Here is a 19,092-nt window from a genome sequence, read left to right as displayed (position 1 = left end):
AGGATGTACTACTACCGATGAGGGAATAATAAATAAATCTGATCAGAAGTCTGTGGCAGGTCGGGTGATATTGAAACGCGTGGAAAATGCATTTTACATTTAAAAAACTTTATACTTGGAGGATTTCAACTGCTTTTTAACTCGTGAATTGCGCTCATGCGCAAAAGCGAGTTATAGATACGATGTGGGGAATGGCATTCGCTCGCTCGATTGGTCGATTCCTGTAAACTTTTTTTAGATTTTAGGCTTTTGAGTGCATTTTATAGTTTTTGGCGAGCAATAAACAGACGAAATGGCGACCTTTGTTGCTAAGAATAGTGGTGGGGTGAAAAAGAAGCCAATGATAATCTTAAAAGAGTTTTTTTTTTTCGTTTTAGTTTCAACAAGCGGCGCCAGCGACTGGCAGGCATGCAAGGATTCACACTGAAATAACAGAACAACCTTCGTTTTTCATAAAATTGTGATTTACAATCCTTGAACTTGAAAACAATCCGAAGATTCATTGAAAATATCACTTACTGCGAAGCGCTCGGAGTTTACAGATGTTCAAAAGCTTTTTCTGTTATAGCGTGAGATTGAGGACAAAATTGATCATTACGTTTCGTCGCGTGTTTTTCCTGTGTGAAGCAACAGAAGATGCCGGCGACTGACGAAATAACAAGTTAACACGAAAATCAAATAACACCTAAACAAACAATTTTAGCTACCGATTTTCAGTGAATTTTTTAAAGAACAATTTTCTTTTAAGTTTCAAGACAATTTGAAGATTCAACATACATACGTACTAAAATGCGAAAGTTACACACCACAAAATTGATAAATAGGCCTGAAATTAAATTCTATCTTGTTATTGATTATACGTTGCCTAGCACGTGACTTAAATCTACCCAGGCGGAGATCCAAAATGACGGTTGCAGGCTTGGCTTAGTTATATCACTCAAAACTCGTTCCCGTTTGTCTCATTTGATGAAGAGGAAATCGTTAATGTTTTCATTAAGACAGTATTGCCTTGATTTTCAAATATTTACAACGAAAGACAGTAAATTTCACTTTTCACCTACATTTACTTCCAACCTTTTCTTTGAACCAGAAACAAAAATGATAGACGTTTAAAACACATGACATCATCCACCTTGTCAAATGTAATAGCATGATCATTTCAATTATAATGCCTTCTTATCCCAACGTTACTTTGTTTCTTTGCTACATTAGCGAACACTGAACTACTGCTCGTACTCTAGATATGACAATCAACCACAAAATTCCCTAAACCAGGTAACATTAAACATAATCTAAAAAATCATGTGTCAGTTCACGAGTTTGCTCACAGAGCACTTTGATCTTTTTCTGGTAGTCCTTGCATAAACCTTGTACCCTGTTTCATCCACATTAATTCTTCGTAGTTGTACATTCACTGCGAACAAAGCTTTCCGGTTAATTTTTATCGTTTTATCGCATTGATATAGGCCGCTGTCCACTAGAATTTTCTACAACATTATATCGGTATGGAAACGCGGGCACAAACTCAGCCACAGGGAATCGAGTACCGAAGGCGATCGCCAACAAAAAAGCGCGCACTTGGCGCGTGCTTGGCAAAGTAATCATGCCACGACGATCTCGGGAAAATACAATCGAAGAAAAACGCAGGATGCGAAATCAAAGGAGGAAACGTAAACGATTGTCAAGGACAGCTAGGGAAAGGGAGAACGGAGAAATGAGAACACAAAAGGAAAGAGATGCATATTCTCGCGCTAAGGGATTGGCGCGAATGTATTATGGCAAATGGAAAGCATTCATCGAACAGAATAAAAAGACCCTGGACAAAACCAAGGTAGGTACTCGGTTAGCGTCAAAATAGAATAAAATAGGTATCAGAAAATGAGCAGTTGGTTACAAAAAACGATATCACCGAACTGAAGCTGAACGTAATCAAACTAGCATTGTCTTGCATTGTACAAAACGTCCTGGGGTTGACTTCAACATAAACTCATAGGGGGAGGGGAGAGTGTAGCCCTCAAAATTCGTCTCCTTTTCATGATGAAATGAAAAAAAAAACTACAATCATTTTCGTAAAATAAGGCAAGGAATCCCCATTTGAAATTGCCACATTCTGAAATGATTTAGCGGGAATTCATTCATTTCTGTTTGCCAAGCAGACAGGCAAAACTTTCGTCTGAAAAGGACAGTCATTGAGCTTTGAGCATTTTCCCTTCCATCTTGCTATGTAGTGTTGATCTTGCCCTACCAAGGTTACCACAGATCAAAAAATGGCCAGGGATAGAAATTTCAAGGTCAGGGAAAAGTCAGGGAAATTAAAGTTTTTACACCACTGAGTTTCATACCATGCTGGAAGAAATATTTCAGATGATCTCAGCAATGTTTTAATGAAGAAGAGGAGACTTGACATTTTGTATCCATTTCATCAGGGAAATTTTATTTTTATGATGGATAGGTCAGTACCTTAATAGTCAGGGAATTTTGGAAAGTTCTGTTTTTGGCAACCATGCCTACCCTCTGTGTATCTCTATCAACAGTGTTAGAGTGAAGTCTAAAATGAATACATAAAATACTTGGGGTTGTTTAGGATACAAGGAGAGACTTAAAGAAGGCAAATGAGCCGCAGTTTATTATATGAAAGGGATAAAGTTTACAAATAAATCTATTAACATAGGGGTTTACGGTCAACTCGCCGACGGACCAACTCGCCGACACCAACTCGCCGACGTATAAAATCGAGTAGAGACGTCGGCGAGTTGGTCGTCAATCCAATACAACTTATTAGAAGCTAAACATACAGAAAATTAAACGACATTTAGTAAAAAAAACATTGGACATTGGTGAACATCAAACAGAAGCTTAAACATCGGTGAACATTGGTGAACATCACCAATGACTATAACAGCTTAAGACGCGAACGAGTTATTGTGCGACAACAACACCGTAAAGACTCATCATGTCAATCGCTCAGATTTTTTAACGAAAACGTGGCTTTCTAGACGAGATCTTTAGTAAAGCATTTCTTTTTATTTGCAACAAAGTTTATAAGGATCTTAAGGCGAATAAAGCGAAGTAAACATCACCAACGACTCTAACAGCTTAAGACGCGAACGAGTTATTGTGTGACAACAACACCGTAAAGACTCATCATGACAATCGGTCAGATTTTAAAGGAAACTTGGCTTTCTAGTCAAGATCTTTAGTAAAAAGCAATTCTTTTTATTTGCAACGAAGTTTATAAGGATCTCAAGGCGGATAAAGTAAAGTAAACATCACCAATGACTCTAACAGCTTCAAACACGAACGAGTTATTGTATGACAACAACACTGTAAAGACTCATCATGACAATCGGTCAGATTTTTTAACGAAAACTTGGCTTTCTAGACAAGATCTTTGGTAAAAAGTATTTCTTTTTATTTGCAACAAAGTTTATAAGGATCTTAAGGCGAATAAAGCGAAGTAAACCTCACCAATGACTCTAACAGCTTCAGACGCGAACGAGTTGTGTGACAACAACACCGTAAAAACTCATCATGTCAATCGCTCAGTTTTTTTCACGAAAACTTGGCTTTCTAGACAAGATCTTTAGTAAAAAGCAATTCTTTTTGTTTGCAACAAAGTTTATAAGGATCTTAAGGCGAATAAAGCTAAGTAAACCTCACCAATGACTCTAACAGCTTCAGACGCGAACGAGTTATTGTGTGACAACCATAGCAACCACGCGGAACCACATGTTTTTTTTTTAACTTTAAAGAAAGATTTATTCATGATCGAAAACGTTTGATTTACGATAAAAACGATAAAATTCCATTTATTATAAAGATCAGATGAACATGTGAAAGTAATGTATATCATGCAATTACTCTGCTCTTGTAGGTCCGTTTAATCTCGACATCGATTTCAATAATTGGGCCGCTGTTCTTTCACCATTTTCATATTTCTCCCATAATCCAAACACCTTACTCTGTAATTGCCTAATAACAAGAAATGCTTTTTACTAAAGATCTTGTCTAGAAAGCCAAGTTTTCGTTAAAAAAACTGAGCGATTGACATGCTGAGTCTTAACGGTGTTGTTGTCACACAATAACTCGTTCGCGTCTGAAGCTGTTAGAGTCGTTGGTGAGGTTTACTTCGCTTTATTCGCCTTAAGATCCTTATAAACTTTGTTGCAAATAAAAATAATTGCATTTTACTAAAGATCTCGTCTAGAAAGCCAAGTTTTCGTTAAAAAATCTGAGCGATTGACAAGATGAGTCTTTACGGTGTTGTTGTCGCACAATAACTCGTTCGTTATAGTCATTGGTGATGTTCACCAATGTTCACCGATGTTTAAGCTTCTGTTTGATGTTCACCAATGTTCGCCATTGTTTTTTTACTAAATATCGTTTACTTCTCTGTATGTTTAACTTCTAATAAGTTGTATTGGATTGACGACCAACTCGCCGACGTCTCTACTCGATTTTATACGTCGGCGAGTTGGCGTCGGCGAGTTGGTCCGTCGGCGAGTTGACTGGTTACCAACATAGGAATTACAATTTCCTCGATTGTGATTAGTTTTAAAAACTCCTATTTTCCACTAATTCACTTGCCAAGTTGTTGTTGGACAGTTCAATAAGCCAAATACATTCAAAGTTGTAGTTTAAGTCAACCAATCACATTCAAAGTTGTAGTTTAAATCAATCAATCACAACCTTGGTTTCAATCACCATAGAAACAGTGTACAGATTCCTAATTTGAGAATTGGTTTCCCTTGAGCAATGACAATATTTAAGTGTTCTTTTTAATTTGGAAATTGTAATTTTTATGATTAATTGGCAAAAGGACTTTATGTCATTCGTTTCGGTCTGTAATCACACTCGTGATAAACAAATTGTACTCCCACTATGCAGTCGTCTGATTTTGTTATCACTCATATGATAACAGACCAAAGACTACTCAGTCCTATTACCACTTATTACACAATCTAGCATGTGAATCTTATTAAGCTGACCAGCTTCACTTTTCCTCTGTTTATAAGATAAAATATTACTTTATTACAGATTAGAGACAGGAATACAAAATCAGGACCACCCAGTAGCAAATTTGCCACTGTTAATTTAATTGATCCATCTGAGCTTCAACCAATCAGTGAAAAGGAATTAATACTAGGACAGGGTTCATATGGCCAGTGCATTTTAAAATCTTTCACAAGATTAAACGTTCTTGTGGTAGAAAAACAATGTCTGATGCAAAGCACTAAAGAGATGGTAAAGGAGGCAAAAATCATGCAGACTCTCACACACAAAAACATTCCTGCAATAATAGGAATCCAGCTTGAAAGAGAGCCTATATCTCTAGTGATGGAGTTCAAAGGGGAAGAAAATACATCCACAACAGTCAGTAAACTATTGTATTGCAAAGAATCCAATGGTACATTAGGGAGAGTTAACAGTTCACTGACAAGCAATGATTCAGTGGGTTAGTAAAACAACAAGGGGAGGTTGTGCTCTTTCCCAGTATTTACTTTTGTGAAGATATTCAAGAAGTGTATTGCTGGATGAGGATGACAACAAGAGCCACCTGGCTTTTTTTTCCAATTGAGGACCTTCCTGTACAAAATAGTTATGACCAGTTTCCCTACTTAACAACATACTGTCCTATAACAAAACCTTTCTTGCTAGTGATGAAGGCCTCACCTTGTAGTTTAGGTTGCAAGAAACTTTCAAAGTCACAATATATTTCTCAGCAATGTTTCTTAGCTTTTTGGCTATGCCAAGTCCAGTGATGTACATGTAGAGCCTGAAGATTGCCCTTAAGTTGTTAGATGAATTGATTAGATGACAATTTTCTTCACTGACTTTATAGCTCTGATCAAGGAAAATATATGAAAAGGTTTTGTCTAAGATAGGCTTCTCCCAGTTGTTCTCATAGCAATAACATTCAGAACAATCAAAACAAAAAGACTTGAATATTAAGTAAATAACTAAATGAATAAGTAACTAACTAACTTACTTAAATATATACACATTTTTAAAAAATAAAGTCAACCAGAGTTGAAATTCAGTTAAAAGACATTTGTTTCTTGGTGACAGTGGCAGCTATTGTGTTAAATTACAGATGCAAAAAATTTAGCAAGTGTTTAACTCTAGCAATGTTTTCATCAGAGGAAATACTTGCTAATAATAATCCACATGTGAAAACATGAAAATCATATTAGGCATGTAATTTAGCCTCAATACTTTTCTTTGCACCATTTGGCAGCCTTTTTTAGATCCCTAGCCCATAGAATTTCCATCACCTCCCATTGCTTGGGGGCAACTAATGGCTATGGATAATTCTGGATCAGCCAAAATGATACATTTTTGCTAGTTTGCTGATTCCTGTCAACAGAGACAAACATCACCTTGAGATGATCAATTTTGGTTGGAAACAAAAGAAAACTGCATGTAGGCTGCTGGTGGAAACCCTCTGTATTAGTCTGCTCTCTTCCACAGTTAGCAGCGGGATTAGGGAAAGTCACACCACAGTAAATTAAAAACAAAAAAATTTATCACAAAAACAGTTCCAGCAGCACAGAAAGGCCACAATGTTGGATGGATGGCCAGGTATACAATTGGAAAATAAATTGCAAAATGTGTACCAGCATGTTTGTGTTAATCCCATATTATGAAGTATGAGTTGTTTTCAGTAACTCAGTGTCAAATTTTATGGTATAGTTTTCTGTAATAATAACTAATTATCATCATTATTGGCTTTCCATTTTTAGACATTAGCTACAAAGTCTCAGTGCCAATTTCTTGACCAGTTGGAAGTAAAACCAAGTATAACTTGTTTGCATATCTAAAAGTAAATAAACAAAGTTAAAACTGGGTGGGTTGCCTTGAGAACCCATCTGTTCTGGTGTGTTGTTTTCTGAGTTCTTAGAAATAAGTGCACACTATCTTAACTCTGGTGTAATTTTGAATATTAGAACCCTGAAGAATAGCCCTTACTAACAGACCTGGTGCGTGACACAGTAGTTTGGGTGTGTTTCTATGTGACCAAATGATAGGCTTTGACCTGTTTTGAGACTTATCCTTGTCAATGGTACCATCCATCTAGTGTGTAAACATAGTACTTTTAAATGAATTCAGTAGACTAATTCATTTGATCATTATCATCTGCCACACAACTGTGTTCCCTATTACATTAGTGTTCACTGTGAGATCTAGAATGACATAAATGTAGGCAAAAATGGTATAATAAATTATTTGAGCCTAAGCCTTCTTGTAGTTGAAATATTGGGAAAGAAAGGAAGAAGAAAATAATCAAGAATAGAAGAATTAGGCATATGCAAGATAACATTCTGTTTCCATTGTTACTTTAGCAAATCAGTATTCCTGTTGTGAAGATGTCACATCTTTTATCAGCAGGACTGCCAAGATGACTCATCTTTTTGCCAGTTTCTGTTTGCTATTGTAACAATAACTCTTGCAGTCCACTGGCAAAGGCCAAAAATTAACTTAGGAATAAAACAAGGATGCTGTGCCTCAAAAAACTTTGTATTAGGACACTGCCAGCTTGAACCTAGGAGTCAGCATTTAGGCTTTGAGTTTAAGCAGAGACTTTTCCCTTTTTCTAAAATTTAAGATCTATTTACAAGCATTTTCACAAGCCAAAGCCAAAGCCTTCTCTTAAAATTAATGATTGAAAAACCAAGGTATGTTAGTTAACATTTTCTTTCAATTATTAAGTTTCATTGTAGCAACTTCACCTTCACATAACTTCTTCGCTTGAAACTTCATCCCTGAAACATTTTTGTATATTCATCTCTCATCTCGTACCTATCCTGTGTATCCGTGTATGTAAGCTATGTTCGCGCTAAAAATCTAAAGGTGGGAGGATAACCATAACTCCACTGACTCATCTCTACAAGTTAACATTTCTCACAGTTCCTCGCATACTAAATAAGTCGTGCTGATTAGACATGCTCGAAATGTAAATAGTATTTTTGACAGAATAATTGAAGACAAGTACGCATGCGTTAAGTGTGTCTGGCTCGATATTTCGGAAAGCACACTCCGACATCCGTCAGAAGGAGGTCATCTCGGGTAGATTTCCGATTACGAAATCCGAGCTCGCCCGATGTTGTCTTCGTGATGAAGGCCCTATTTAGCATATTAGACCCGCAAAACAGAGTAGAAACGAACACGTGCTTCGTTTTCGCTCATGACTTCGTATTAGGCGTAAGATATTGCTTTTTTTTTCGTTGCTTACCTTTATTACAGACTCCACAAAATTTTTGCGATGCCTCCTTTTCACGGATGGCCGATTACAACTACAACATAGTAACACCTCCACGAAATCTGTCAAAAGGAGGATTTTAAAACACCGGAAATGGAGAGGGAAGATAAATGATGCGGTCGATTAACTCCCAGGCAATTGAATGGTCCAAACTAGCAAAGGCGGGAAATTTGTTATCGTGCGAGAGATCAAAGTATCTGTTTGCTCACTCAATTCGTATTCAGCGTTCGGCCGTATTCCAATCGATAATAAAGTCTCCTTCTCGTTGTGTGAAATGTTGTAGCTGCAAGGAGTTTTTTCACAGGAAATGCATTTCAACAATTATTTTGGAAGATTCAAGTGCAAACTGGCGTTGTCCAAACTGCGAAAGAGCCCTTAAGCAGGAAGAGAAAAATAACCATTAATTTAACATGTAGTATTAAAAACTGATTCTCAGAACTTCCCATTAGTTGTTTATTAAGATAATCGTCGAAGTGAAATATATATGTGTGGTAATTTTTTATCTATTTAGAAGTCGGCTAAAAGAATTTTTAAAATGTATTCATGAGAAACTGTTTCTTATAGATCTTTCCCTAAGTACGCTCTTGCGTTTAGAATTGAAAATCCTCATCTAAATATTGTAAAAAATATTATCGTAGAATATTTTCAATGATGATCATGGCACAACGCAGATAGAGAAAATATAATAGGTGAGACAAGTCACGGATTATCCTTGTCGACAAAAGTAATATCGCCTGCTACATTATATTCAAACTTAATCTCCGTCCAATCGAGGTAATGTACAATTTTTTATCAATTACCATATTAGAAATAACAATATATCGCTTAAACTCTGAACGTAACTGCGTTAAATTTATTTCATCAGAAATCCAGAAGATTTCCGGTGTTTTAAAATCCTCCTTTTGACAGATTTCGTGAAGATGTCATTACGTTGTAGTTGTGATCAGCCACCCGTGAAAAGAAGGCGTCAAATGTATTTTGTGGAATCTGTCATATAGGTTAGCAACGGAAAAAAATGCAAATATCTTAACGCTAATACAAAGTCATGAGCGAAAACGAAGTAAGTGCTCCTTTCTACTCTATTTTGCGGCTCTAAAATGTGAAATAGGGCCTTCGTGAAAACATCGGGCGAGCTCGGATTTCGTCATCAGAAATCTACCCGAGATGACCTCTGGTGTTGTAACATCCTCCTTTTGACAGATTTCGTGGAGGTGTCACTATATTGTAGTTGTAATCGGCCATCCGTGAAAAGGAGGCATCGCAAAAATTTATTGGAGTCTGTAATATAGGTAAGCAACGGAAAAAAAATGCAAATATCTTAAGGGTAATACGAAGTCATGAGCGAAAACGAAGCACGTGTTCGTTTCTACTCTGTTTTGCGGGTCAAATATGCTAAATAGGGCCTTCATCACGAAGACAACATCGGGCGAGCTCGGATTTCGTAATCGGAAATCTACCCGAGATGACCTCCTTCTGACGGATGTCGAAGTGCGCTTTCCCGATAATTTCGATACGCCCACGAAATCAATTGACCGTGAAGATCTGGGAGAAAGCCGTTTACCAAAAGGCTACTGGAAAGCGCTTTTAGTTATTCACCATACGGGATAGCTGCATACCCACAAATATGTCGTAGAAAGAACATGCCATCCTACCACTAACAAACAACTCGTGGTCGAAAGCCGGTTAAGACAACAGGACAACAGGCAAAAGAATGGAGTCTTTTATTAAGATTAAATAATCATATTACGACATTGATAACATTAACCTGGAATCCATTCATGAGCGATGACACATTGATCTCTATAGTTTGAAAGGTTATGGAGTCGCGATACAACACTAACCAGGACCCCAATAAATAGCGATGATAAGTTGATCTCCTACAGTTTGACATGCTTTCACACATTCCCAACAGACCCGGGGAAATAACGCTGCGGGAGATGATACTTGCGGTAAAAGCCATATCCGTCCTCTCATGGATCGTTTTCATGAAAGTCAAAATGGAATTGGATATCTAGTAACATACCTTGACAGAGTTTTGTATTTTCTAGCACGCGCATCTTCGTTATTTAACATTCCCCTCAGCTGGAGTGTTTGTTGCATAGGGCTCATCAAATGTTTGATGTTCTTGGTGGTAATGACAACTCATTACAAAGGCGGTTGTTTAAGTTTACAGGATGTAGGGGTCGTCCCAGCATAGATATCCCTAGAGAACCTCTAGAACAGTATCTTTAAAACAATTTTTACTATTGAAAAACTGCTCGACTTTTCTCTGTGTGTTCCACGACGTATTATTGAATATCAACTCCACTTTGAAAAATACAGTTCTCTAACCGACGCAGGATTGGATGATGCTATGTTAGTATGAATTCTTCCATTGTCACATCTGGGATTCCTATGCTTGCATTATCTTCATATGCATGCCGGTGAATTTATGTTGGTTTAGCAAAATTTACGGCTGAATGCTATTTCCAAGAGCTTAGCAAAGTGGCATGATTTTAATAAGGGAAACAACATAACCAATGCCAGATGTAAGAAAACTCGTAGATTTACAAATTAGCAATAATGACATCTTGACCAGGTGTTACTTGTTATCCAAGGTTTTATTTTGGATGCTTTAGTATAAACATTTACAGACTAATGTTTCTGTAATTACATGTATTAACAATGTATTTTTAGATGATGTCACAAGCATAGAACTTAAGTAAATGAAGTATTGGTGAACCAATACTCAAAACAAAATCTTAGTTTTTTGATTTTGTAAAAGGGGAAGGGATGAGGCTGTAAGTTGATCTCAGCTCCTATAGTAGCAAGGAGACTATGAAGAAATCCTAGAGTGATTACACAACAAGAAAGTTCCTGTATTTTCATTTTCTCATGGGAGAAGGGGGCAGTGCAGTCCCCAAAACCCCATCCCTGAAGCCACCACTGAAGCCACCACTGAAATATCTTTTTCATGCTTCACTTATCTATTTGTTCAAAGGCTCAGATGTTCTGAAGACCATTCCCAGATGTGGGTATTGGAACATGTGTGGGCACCTTCATCCAAGAGGTCATAAAGTGCAATGGGATCGTATTCAGGACAGCATGAGAAGGTTGTGTCTCGAAGAAATTTTAATGTGGGCGTTACAGCTTATGGCAGTCAGATGCAGAACTTACTTTGTCCAGGCCCTGCTTTGACTGTGGCATATCAATGGAAACCACAAATTAAAAAGGTAGCTACTGTCTGTTGCAGGTAATCACAAATCTTCTATTTGTTTGGCAAACATATGAATGATCATGGTGTCAAGACCCTCAATAGCTGATAAACAGTTTTCCATGTAAGGAAAATTAGGTTGCTTTATCCAAGAAATGTTACTGATTCACCAAAGAAGAGCAAAGCTGAACAGGCAGTTTGGTGTAATATTTGGAAAAATTATTTATTTAATATTTGCATGCACAATTGATGCACCTTTTTAATGTTCTCCTGAAATTGAGTGTAATGTGTCCACTGTCCTTAAAATGTTTGTCTTTTAGTGCTTGTGTTGATGACTGATATCAAGCAAGCATGTCTAATTTATTTTTAGGTGGGGGTTTGTAATACAGGGTGGCATAGATGGATACTCAGACTTATCATGTACTTGCACTGCAGTTGTAGCAACAAAGTAGCAGCTGTCCTTCAACTTTTAAATTCTGCAGTTGAAGAAAATCAAGACTGCAAGCTGACTAAGGCATGGAAAACATTGACGTCTCTTGGTATCTACAAACACATCCAGATAGAGGGCCAGATCATGAAAGGTTTATTGCTGAAAGAAGTTGCCATAATCAGCAAATTGAGCATCGAGAGAGTTGTTTTCTTAACCTTTTTGACCATATAGAATCTGAGGGACTTTTGGACATTGACTTGATCTCTACATGTTTGTTTTAATAAATAAATAAATGCCCATCTTCAAGAGTTTACGGAAGGGTGGAATCATCACCCTCTATCCACAGAGGAAATTATGTCTCCAACTCAGTTATGATTATGGGTTCTCCACAGATTTTCATTCTCTGCAGAGCAAGCACAACTATTTGAGTGTTGAAAGTACCTTTACTGTTTCTTATCTATAATGTATAATGGCACAGGACTAATATCAAATAATTCCTAATTGGTCTAGGTCTGTTTGTTCTGAAATAGTTCTTTCCTTCTGGCATATACAAGTAATAAGCTATACAACTTGACATAGATGCAAGCTCCGCCATTACTTCAAATGAAGTAGTTCACGACACCTTAGACAAGAAGCCAAGGATCAGCAAGAAGAAGAGCTAAATTTAATGGCAGATGAAAAGTCCGACACCGATGCTACAGATGGTGGAACTAGTTGTTTTTTGAATAATTTCAAAACCACTGCTGACTCCATTGAGGTGTTAATTACTACCGGTAACATGGGTGAGAAGTTTTCAAGCAAAATTGCTAAAATTTGGTCAGAAATTGATAGCATGAAGTCTAATGTATTACCAACAACACACAAGAACCATCAGTCCCAATTACTGCTAGAGCTAAATGAGCTTCGACTCAAGTGTTCAACTTACAAGTCAATCATCGACAACCTTGAAAAGGAAAAGGCTAGTCTGCTTGAAGTTATAAAAATTCTCTAGAGTTCAGAAGATTGCAAAAACTCTGCCCCCACACATTCTTCAATGAGCAATGAACCAACTGATGGTTGGTTAATGTACCTGAAGGAAATACCATGTATGAATAAAGTAACCATACCATACCATACCATTTCTACTGAGTGAAGTATTTAATTCATTGCATGACTTCTTATGCTGTTTGAAAGCCCAATCTCAACAAATTAAATTTTTTCCATTTGGATAACCTTTGCTGGAACATTTCATTTTTATGATAGAAACTCTTCTACAAGAAAAAAAGTTGTTTATTGTGGTTATGACTACAAAAGTACAGTCTAACCTGCATTAAGCAGACACCCTTAGGACCAATCATTGCTTTCTGCTTAAAGGAGGTTGAAAACTAATGATAAAAAGGAACAAGTTAGGGTGTGGCAGTCAAGCCACACCCAAGGGAAGTTAACTTTCTTTGCTGGATTTCCTTTTCATTTACTTTTCATTTACTTGTATACAAGATGACCAGTTGAACAGAGGACTAACTGATCAACTGTTACTGTCCATCTACATATAATTTCTATCCCACAGGTGGACAATGTTCCCCATTATGGCATTGATTGGAATGGCCTCTAACCTGATTGTCAGTGGGGTAGAAACAGTGTACTCCTGGATGACACAATGCCTGTGGAAGTTCCTAATACAGAATTACCTAGTATTGCAGTAAATGATCTATGTGTATGCCTGGAACAGAATGGCCCCCTAGCTGAGAGTCAGTGTCTGGGATTTGATATCTAACTTAATCTTGTGTAACATTTGCAGGCATTAGTTAATGTATACATGTAGAACCATTTCAGTTCTTTGTCAATGTGATTTTTCTTTCTGTTACCAAAATGGTACTAATATAATGACTAAGTACTTTTGGTTATTGTGATGCTAATTAAAAATAAAAGAAAATGTATCACATGAAACTAAGGACAAACCATCATCCTTTTCACATATTTTATTCCACAACACAAAGGAATACTTTGGGAAGGTTTAAACAATGTTTTGTAGTTGCGAAAACCAAATCTTAAACAAGCCATTTACTGGTTTTGTCCTTAGAGTAATCTATACATGTATAACATTGATGACTGTTCATGCAAATTCAACCATCATGGTTTTAAAAGCAACATTTTAATAGTCCTACAGAAAGGAACTGCTGATCACTGCATAACACATCAGTAAATTAAGAGTACTTGTGAGTATAATGCTGAAATCCTTATAGTAATTTGTAGTAAGATTACTAAGAAGACTTAAATGTTGTGGAAAAACATCAACTTTATTATTCATAATTAACTTTCCCTTTCTCCATTGGTAACCACAACAAAGCAAAAGTGTTTGAGGCTGATTTTCACTCGAGTCAGAGTCGTAAGCTGAGTCAATGTCATGGAGAAAACTCCATGAAGTTGGACATTTGGGTTTACCCTTAGGATTCCTGAAAACACATGGAATCAAGCATTGTGATTGGTCTATTCTTCCGCTTCTGCTTGTGACTCTGACAATTTATTTTTCATGAGATCATAAGGGACAGAGTCACAAGTAGAATTAGTGTTCTGCTTCTGATTCTGTCGGTTTTATTTTCACCAGATTATATTCCTCTACGCTTCTGATTATGTACAACTCAAACTACAACTCCATTGCTAGTTAAAACCAGCCTTCAGTCCCTCAGTCTGGGACTAGCAATTGTTATTTTTTTTAAGGACTCCTTGATAAGTTCTATGTAACAACAAAACAAACAAGAAAACAACTACAAATCAATACAATCAACTAAAGTGTTTTCAGAAAACTGCAATTCACTGGTATTTTCTTAGCTTTGAGTTACATAGGTGCTAAATAGTAGGAAATCCCTGGCTTTCAAACTTGAAGGCAATATCCAAACTTTGATTGAACTCCTTCTCAAGAAGAAGAAGGCCATAACTTTTAGCCTTATTACCAGCACTGTAAACACATTCAATGATTTACTCACCCTGGCCAAGTTTTCAGTGGTTCATAAAGTATTAACAGGGTAGGTTCATAGTAACCGTGAAGAAACTGAATATCTATGATGTTGCACAACTTTTCACAAATGTCTTTGAGGTTGATGGTGTAACTTGGTGACATGGGAGATCAATCACCACTAAAACAGAACATAACGAAAACAAAAATTTTGCAGGTCAGAATTTTAGTAGATTCTCCTCAATTTACAGAAATCAGCTCCCACAGAGAAGTACATGAAACACAACACCACTTTCAATGGCAAAAATTACTTCCTCACAGAAATTTCAGACATCCTGACCCCTAAAAAGTGTTTCCACAAAACACAAACAATTCCTAATTGCCAATTTGATAATAAAACTCCTTACAAAAACTCTGATATTAGGCCACACACAATCGCCATTACTCATGAGGTACAAATTTAACCAAATAAACGATTATCCTGTAATAACTGTGAAAGCTGAATCAAGAAGAAACTCAATCTATGGCTTCAAAAGTGTGGCCGTCACTTAAATTTGTTTACCTCACCACTGCATATTTTGTGTCTCAAGAAATGATTGCAAAATTAACAAATGAGTGACTGTCCTGAACAGAAAGTTATTACTTTTGATGTTAGTTTTTTGCCCTGCCATGTGCTCATTATTGAGAGAGAAGTTGGAACAATTAATTTTAAGCTTACTGATTGCACATTGTTGTTGTTTTTTATTTCTTGTTCCCAAAAGTTGTTGATTTTCAGTGACATCATCACATTGCTTACCTGGCTCTGACCAAAATTGAATTATACTAGACAGATCTATACACCCATCTACACATCTTCAGAGCAAGTTCTGTGATGCTTTTTGGGTATATTGATACAAAAATCAGGTCATTTATGCACATATATCATACCTTGCTATAAAAAGTTCCTCCCTGCTCATGTTCCTCTAATGCTCAATTATGTCTAAACAGTAGAACCACAATATGTGTCACAGATAAGCATCACTGCACAGCGTTGATCAAGATCCACACACACCAAAGGAGGCTAAAAATACTCTTGATTACAACTCTGTAGTGTGATACAAGGAATAAAAAATGACTGTAAAATTGGGAAAGTACCATCCATCACATTATCTATCATGTGAATTCATGTTGCCATTTACAGAGGAGGAATATCAGGAATGGTGAACATACACAACAACATGAAGAAAGTTGTACAGACCCAAGTTATTTTCAAGTTTTGGAGCACAGATGGCTTTGGCCCCAAACTTTCAAATACACAGGTCCTTAAACAACTTGGTAAGTATAGTTTATAAAACAAAGCTTTTGGATTCGTTTTTCCTTCTTGGCAGGTCTGTGTATAATTTTTCTGCTGTATAAACCAACTTTGAATGGACTGCTTGAGGATAACCAGGATAAGCTCAAGCCAGATGAGTCTCTTGGCTCTAGTACAGAATTTTCTTAACAATAGCTTTTATTTGAATTATAACCATTCTCGCTATGAAGACAACATTTTGTGATCAATTTAAAATTTTTGCTGGCATTGTACAGGTTTTATTAATAAATTCTGCTACCTTGATTATTTTGTTGTCTTCAAAGTAATGCAAACTTCTTGTCTTCAGGCCATGAGTGCCTGGATCATAATCCACGACAGCAAACTGCACACATAATAAAATGACATTTGTTAATGTGAATATTTGGTTAACCTTTTAACTCCCAGAAGTGATTAACATAAAACTTCTCCCTACAATCTCCATATATTCTTCAGCAAACAGGTAATCAGAATATTCAAACTTATCAGGTAGAGGCTGCTATCTTGATCTATGACTAAGTTCTAATAACTAATTTACAAGGAAATGTCTAGCAGCTACAGGGGAAAATTAACAATCAGATCTTGGGAGTTAAAGGGTTAATTAAAAGTGACAAAAGGCTTATTCATCTCATTTTTGCAAAAAAACAATACCAGTCATTGATTAATACAAACTTAAAATTTAATTGCTTAAACTTCAAGAAGAGAATACCTTGGCGCCCTTAAAGCTCGATAGCAGTGAGTCCCTTGAGTTTCCAGCTGACCTAACAGCTTTAAGACATTCTATGTTGCCAAACAAAGAATACTGACTGACAAGCTCCAACTTCCTTCTCTTTGTAGTACCATCTAAGTAAAGTAAACCACAGGTGACCCAATCTTGCAAAGTGAAACTCTTGTATATGAGCAATTCAATTGACCATTATATTGAAAGGTGGACATGTCTTAAAATTTTGGTAACCATCTACAAGTAAACCTATATTTACAATCTCCCGAGGGGCTAATCCCCCCCTCCCCAGAAAAAGAAAAACAATTAAAAATTAAAATGAAACTAGCTGGAAGTAATAACATGGAAGATTGAGACCATCTCTTTCTCTATAGCATGTCAGATGTTGGTCATTTTTGTTGGGGATCAAATTTTCTGCAATCAGTGTTTGAAATCACCAAGTGTGCCAGCTTAAGTTACCAGAAATATTCATCATATCCCTCTCTATATTTGGGCAACTTTCTACTTTCCAAATCTGGTGCTTTTCTTTGAAGCTGGAATCTGATTTAAATGTTGGTTACAAGTTAACTTACGAAAGCTTGTTACAAGTACATCTCACCCTTGATAGCCCAAATAAATACTGATACCTTAAGTAAATACTGACCTCCTGTCTTGTCTGATGATGTTGATCCTGTTAAATTATGCTAAAATGAAGACATCATAGATAAAAAAAAGTTTAATAACAATTAATTGCCAAAGGCCATGTGAACATTACTAAATAGTCAGGCAGAAGGTAGAGACCCAAGGTATTGATACCAAGGCATATAAATAAAGTGTGAGAAAACAGCCATTTCATTTATCAACAATAGTCAATTCCCTTCGCCAGCCCCTCAGCCGCCATATTGTTTGTTTACCTCTGATCATTTTGTTTTGAAATTTGATATACATATTTTGATTTGACCACTTAAACAATATAACATTTTGTGGGTACCAACAAGACAGCCTGAGGACACCGTTGACCACTAGGAAAAAGAGTCATGAGACGTCGGAAATAGTTTAACTGCCAAGGAAATTTCGCTTTCAGATAACAGTGTATTTGTCTACACCTGATAATCGAGTAAGATATTTTCAATAATACAACAACTGAAGTCCCCATTAAACGATTCACGGAGCCCGTCTTCACCTCGTCCTGGGTATAAAACTTGTAGATAAGAAGCTGCGATGTCCCCGCCACAACAAGATTGTTTTCAGCTGACAAAAACAATTGACAGTGCACGAGTGTTCGATTCCTGTCAGGGGGTGTGTTTGTTCATAAATCGCATACATCCTCTTCAAAATAATAATAAAAAAAGAATCTCCTGTAAATAACTGAAATTCATAGCAGGAAAAAGGTAACCGAAGAAGTTCGATAACCAAAAGGCATGAGAGGGAATGCCATATTCCTCCTGTCTGTGAGAATAAATCTACCAGGCCTTTCGCTTTGACACCAGGCCTCTTTGGAAGATTCCACCACTGAGCGTCATTTCCGTGGAAACGGTTTCTGGTGCAAACTTACTTCTCGTTTTTCTTACGATAAAACCACTTCCATTATTTTTTTATTTTTGTATTTTCCTATGTTTTTTTTTTAGTGGCATAATAAACCCACAAATAGCGTTTATGTCTTTTTTTCGTTTTTATTGTCTTCTCACAGGCAGACCACACGGTGATCGTTGACGTGGGATGAACAAAATCTATTAGGGTTAGGAATAAAGTGTTGAAAATTGAGCATATAAATCAAATGTCGGTCCAAATATCTCAAGAAATGAATGCTAAACGACTCATGCATGGTTCTCTTTTGTCTTCGTGGGCCGTTTGAAGCGTTTCTTTACGAAATCACTTTTGGTCGGAGGTTAGTAAGGGAAGAAAAGGAGACAAGGCTAATGTGGGTTTATTGTGCTACATATAAACATGATCTTTTTTTTCTTCTTTGATGTGGGGGGGGGGCGTTTTCATGGACGTCCACTTCGTCTCGTTCCATAAAAACGCGAAAAGAACTCCACTTGAATGGAAAAAGATTCAGAGGATACCAACAAAAGCGAAAATGGCGAATGGGAGAAAAGAAATGGGAAATTGAACATTGGAATTTTTTTATTTTATTTTGTTTTAGATTTACTGTTTATAATGAGGAACATATATTTTCATCGATATTCACGTTCGCTTTCAAAAATAATCAGCTAAATTCAAGGAACGAAAAAATTGATTACAACGAAA

The 19,092-nt window shown here is 36.7% G+C and overlaps 1 protein-coding gene across 6 annotated transcripts in view; it reads right to left on the bottom strand.

The window, feature by feature from the left end:
* Nucleotides 1-11,461: 11,461 nt before the first annotated feature.
* Nucleotides 11,462-19,092, bottom strand: part of LOC131782256 (cleavage and polyadenylation specificity factor subunit 1-like) — a 32,667-nt gene continuing 25,036 nt past the window's right edge. Inside the window, exons 2-7 of one of the 6 annotated variants that reach the window (XR_010716286.1) lie at nucleotides 17,507-17,546; nucleotides 16,852-16,985; nucleotides 16,405-16,488; nucleotides 15,743-15,899; nucleotides 12,809-14,996; nucleotides 11,462-12,286 (exon numbers count right to left, since the gene is read on the bottom strand). Coding sequence is in view for 2 of the 6 variants with exons in the window: in XM_066161965.1 (XP_066018062.1) it covers nucleotides 12,236-12,286; nucleotides 16,405-16,488; nucleotides 16,852-16,985; nucleotides 17,507-17,546 (309 nt within the window). In the remaining 4 variants the exon portion in view is untranslated. Of the gene's footprint in view, nucleotides 14,997-15,742; nucleotides 15,900-16,404; nucleotides 16,489-16,851; nucleotides 16,986-17,506; nucleotides 17,547-18,025; nucleotides 18,293-19,092 lie in introns of those variants that run through there. The other 5 variants (XR_010716293.1, XR_010716285.1, XM_066161966.1 and 2 more) reach the window with 5 other exon arrangements.

This window comes from Pocillopora verrucosa, chromosome 14, assembly GCF_036669915.1.
Source record: "Pocillopora verrucosa isolate sample1 chromosome 14, ASM3666991v2, whole genome shotgun sequence".
NCBI lineage: Eukaryota > Metazoa > Cnidaria > Anthozoa > Scleractinia > Pocilloporidae > Pocillopora > Pocillopora verrucosa.
Note: the sequence above shows the minus strand (reverse complement) of the source record. Positions and strands in the feature narration are given on the sequence as shown.